General features: G+C 40.4%; 1 protein-coding gene across 1 annotated transcript in view; it reads right to left on the bottom strand.

Annotated features, from left to right (window-relative positions):
* The window catches only part of LOC138955206 (protein SSUH2 homolog), a gene marked incomplete at its 5' end in the record, with an annotated part of 3,402 nt that extends 2,248 nt beyond the window's left edge, over positions 1–1,154 (bottom strand). Inside the window, 2 exons of the mRNA XM_070326862.1 lie at positions 512–616; positions 1,023–1,154. Coding sequence (XP_070182963.1) covers positions 512–616; positions 1,023–1,154 — 237 coding nt within the window. The remainder of the gene's footprint in view (positions 1–511; positions 617–1,022) is intronic.
* Between the last annotated feature and the right edge of the window lie 3,846 nt (positions 1,155–5,000).

Below are 5,000 nucleotides of genomic sequence, written 5' to 3'. Positions count from 1 at the left end.
TGAGAAGTGTTGAGAAAAGGGCAATAACCAACGTGTTCAGAGTTTCTACCAACCACGACTCACAGGACATTTTGGTTTCTTGGATTCTACACGTTGGTTTTAGGTATCACGAGATGTCAGACTTTCTCGACACAAAGCGCTGAGCACTTAAACTACCGGCTCGTTCCAAGCGGACCACTCATCGAAGGTGCATCCATAACAGATACCATTGTACCGTTTAATGACATACGATACCGATACGCCCCAGCCTGGTCACTGGTGACCCTACGAGTAATTTTCTACGAAGTCACCGAGACCAAGTTATACTATCAAAATGTCTTTTTAGATCTTCGAGAAACATGCAGGAAAAGTGACAGACCTTTTACATGACATAATTACTTGCATCATGCCGTCTTCTCTTGACGACAGAGATTTCACTTTGAAAAAGATTGTCACGAAGAGACGACTAGGTTAGTTAATTCGGTGTCGTTCCTCATTAAGAAATACAATGCAAATTAAGGTCGTTGCCTACCTGCCCGAGGATTCGCTCAGTGGGGAAGGCGCGGGAGTGTTCACTGATGATGGCTTTGGAAGCGTTGTTCACTTCCTGGTCAGGGAAATGGTTGATGGGCCACACCTGATCAAGCACACAAACATAATCGGTTTTTCACACGAACTCGCATGTCAAAGAGCGCATTCCCACTGTTCGACTTGCAATAGTAGGTCTGAAGGTTGTTCGTGTGGATACACAAATCAAAACAACGCGTGTATAACTTCACGAAGGCAACATAGAATATATTTTTTGTTAAATCATATACACAATTAGAGACAACTTTTTTCTTTTTTTTTAAGTAACAGAGACTGAGACAAAAGAAGGTTAAAAGACGACGAGGAAAATAGAAACAAAGCGATTACGACACAGAGGAATAGACAAAAACAGAGGCAAAATCATATGCATTGGATAACTGAACAAGAACGAATGCTTTGGGGAAGGGGGGGGGGGGGGAGGTGGTGGAGTGGGGAGTGGGGGGATGAATACTCACTCTAGCAGCGTCTTCCTCAAAAGCCACTTGTCCCGTGACACCCCGGATCAGATGATCAGGTAGCTCCGTCCGCTCCACGATATGGTCCTTCTCGTGGTTTTTCCTGTTCAACGCAACAACAAAACAAGCAAACTAGTTTGGTTTAAACTGTTTTATTTAACGTTTGTGCATTATTTACAAAAAACGCATATTGAGTAAACAACAACAAGCATAATGCTTATAGTGGTGTTCACTATTTCTAGAAAATTACATATAATATAAATGGCGGCTATTGTACAGTTTAAATGAAAAGCTTGCAAACATGAAAAGAAAATTGAATGAAAATTGTACATCAAAACAAAAATCCGTTTGGGAATACATATATAATATTTATGGTGTTTGCGAGTAAGAGATAGGGAGAGAGGGAGGGAGGGAGGGGGAGAGAGGGGGAGAGTGAGAGAGAGAGAGAGAAAGAGAGAGAGAGAGAGAGAGAGAGAGAGAGAGAGAGAGAGAGAGAGAAAGAGAGAGAGAGAGAGACGAGTAGACGTGTCGATTTTGCTTTCACTTTACATGTTTATCTGTTCGAAACGGCCGGACTGTCCAATAAATTCCTGCACTGTTAAAAATATTTTTTTGTTAATTTTTGTTTGCAAGGAGGGGTTTCCATGAAGTAGAATATCTGTGTGTATGAGGTTGTTGGTTAGTTTGTTGATTGTGTTGTTTCTTGCAGCTAAGTGTAAACGGCATTCTAGTAAGAAGTGTGTTGCAGTTTCTGTTCCATCACCACAGTCGCATACGCTGTTTTCCGCAAGGTGTCGCTCAACTAAGTCTTTCTTTAGATCACTAATATTAAGTCTCATTTTTGTGTGGATTATTTGTGTTTGTCGACTGCCACTGTAGAAGTAAACGGGAATTTGTGTGTCGTCTTTTGTTAAGTAATGTTTAAATTCCCCGAGGGAGTCAGTTAACTGTATTTGTTCAGGTAGTTGGTTCCAGAGTACTGTTGTCGAAGGAAAAAAGGATGTTTTGTACGTTTCTGTTCGATGTGGGGGTATACTTCGTTCTAAGGGGCGGCGTCTGTGGTAGGGGTTGTTGGCTGCTACGAGAGGTGGGAGTGCTGCTTGTAGGTATGGGGGGGTCTTGTCGTGAATAATTTTATGGAACATTGTTAGTTTATGACGGTTACGCCTTTCAGATAATGATTGGAGTCCAGATTCTCCGTAAAGCACTCTTTCAACACGTCCACCCTATGACATGACTATACACTCAGAACGCATGCGCCAAAGCATATAAATAGCCTGCTGACAACCAAAATTGGGACATTTTGAAAAAAATATTGTATTTTGAAAAAAATATTGTAAAAAAACTAGTACATGTGGGGATTTACTTTTTGCACACAATTAAAGAAAGATTTTTCATTGTTTCAGAAATGTACTTTGTATTTGTCAAAAGGCTTGTTGTGTTTGTGTGGTATGCTATTGAAAATGTCAATAAATAGCCTGCTGACAACCAAAATTTGAAAATTTTGAAAAAAATATTGTATTTTGAAAAAAATATTGTAAAAAAACTAGTACATGTGGAGACTTACTTTTTGCACACAATTAAAGAAAGATCTTTCATTGTTTCAGAAATGTACTTTGTATTTGTCAAAAGGCTTGTTGTGTTTGTGTGGTATGCTATTGAAAATGTCAACAATTTAAATAAAAAAAAGTCCAGAGGCACCACATAAATACTACAGACATGTTTGAAAATATGCACAAAATGTTGTTAGTGAATACTCAAAAAAGAATTTACTAACCTGAATGATACAATGAGATGACTGGGTGATGACTATGATGAATATATCCATGTAGAAGAAAAGAAACACTTGCTGTCACAGTATTTACAGTGCCACAGAGCACAGCTCAACGCAAAACGCCACACCACATTCCAGGCACCAGAATCGAGTCCCATTGCGTTGGGTTTTATCCATAGAAGAAAAGAAACACTTGCTGTCACAGTATTTACAGTTTTTGTATAAATGACTTGTTTAGAACTCGGTTTATGCACGGAGAACATCCTTCTTTGTGTGCCACACTTCGAAGCACGGATCAACACAAAGCGCCACAGCCATGTGGCCACAGCCGGAACATTCCCGGCACCAGAATCGCGTCCGTCCGCTTGCATTGGGTTTTGGCCAAAGTAGCATTGACACCTCGAGCTCTTGATTTGGCTAACTCATTCACCCTCATCACTCACTTATCCATCTATCACAACACCACTGTTTCATGCACACACAGTCACTACCTTCCTTCTGCACGCCGCTTCGCTTCGCAACAACACTGACAACTCGCGACATTTTGGAATCCTAAATATGAAACTAAGGCATGGGTTGGTCCCGTCAATGACCTGTAGTATCCAAACTAACCAATGAAATCAACTGTTCTGGGAGTTATTTGTCGCGTATGGTAATGCAGCCGACCTCTGAACCTATGACGTGGGTTTTCGTATGGAAAATCCCCAGCGTGGTATTTTCCACTTCCAACGCTACTATTAAGGCGGTGTGAGGCGAAGCGACTCACGCACCTTACGCACGGATTCTGGCGGCGTGCTGACAACGGCATGATCAGTGAACGCTTGTATTCGGGCGGCGCGTCGCGAAAAAGTTTAAAGTGACTGGTTCCGCGGACAGCTCCGATGATTGTTCGTATTGCATCTAGGTTTAACTTTTCGAGTTCATCTGTTAGGGTTTTGCTACAATTGTCCCATATTATGTCGCAATAATCAAAGTGTGGTAGAATGAAGGATTTAAACATAATTTCCAATGATTTTCGACTCAGTCTATATTTGTATGTACGCAAGCAAGCTACGAGAGTTCTGCACTTTGCAACAAGAGATTTTATATGTTCATCCCATTTACAGTTGTTTTGTATTATTATTCCTAAGTGTTTGTGATTTTGGGAACTTTCAAGGATGGTATTGCCGAAGTTTAGATCTGCGATATCAGGGGTTCTTTGTGTACAAAAGTTCACCAATTCAGTTTTTGCATGGTTAAATGCTACCTTCCATGTTTCTGCCCAATTTACAATTTTTTCAAGATCTGAGTTTAAAATTTCGGCACGGATGTTGTGATTGGCTAATGACAAGTACATGCTAGTGTCGTCAGCAAAAAGCTTAATCGTAGATTCTATGTCACGTACAATGTCGTTTACATAAATTAGGAAAAGCAAAGGTCCAAGCACTGATCCTTGAGGAACTCCCGCTACTACTGGAAGATAAGTTGATTTACTGCCTTTTAATACAACTGCTTGCTTTCGATCTGTTAGGTAGTCTGTAAACCAGTTTAATAATGGCCCATTAATTCCAACGGCTTCGAGTTTATGCAATAAGCCCCGGTGCCAAACTCTATCGAATGCTTTGGATATATCAAAGAAGATTGCTTGGGTAGTTATTCTATTGTCGAGTGATTTGCATATGTCATTGTATATTGTAAGAAGCTGGTAAACAGTTGAGTCTCCAGGGATGAAACCGGACTGCGACTCTGTAATGATATTGTTTTGTGTTAAGTAGTCAAAGACATGAATTTGTATGCATTTCTCTAGTGTTTTGCCAACACAGCTTAGGAGGGAGATTGGACGATAATTACTACATGTATCTTTGTTTCCCTTTTTATGAACTGGTGAAACGTGGGCTATTTTCCAAACTGACGGAAAAAGTCCTTCACGTAAAGACCGATTAAACAGTGCAGTTAGGCTGTCACAAATCACTTCGCAGCTCTCAATTAAAATTCTATTGTGGATTTCGTCTGGACCGACTGCTTTTGTTTTGTCTAGTTTGTTAATCGTATTTATAACTTCTTCGACTGAAAGTGTGAGAGTGTTTATTCTGCAAGGAAGCCTTGGTACTTCAGGAATGTCTGACATATCGTCTTCGACAATGGACTGTTGGATAAAGAAGTCGTTGAACAAGTTTGCTTTTTCTAGGTTAGTATAGTAGGTTGTTCCGTTTGACGTCAAAGGG

Source organism: Littorina saxatilis, unplaced genomic scaffold, assembly GCF_037325665.1.
Source record: "Littorina saxatilis isolate snail1 unplaced genomic scaffold, US_GU_Lsax_2.0 scaffold_1123, whole genome shotgun sequence".
Lineage (NCBI taxonomy): Eukaryota > Metazoa > Mollusca > Gastropoda > Littorinimorpha > Littorinidae > Littorina > Littorina saxatilis.
The sequence above is the reverse complement of the archived record's forward strand: the minus strand, read 5'-3'. Positions and strand labels throughout refer to the sequence as shown.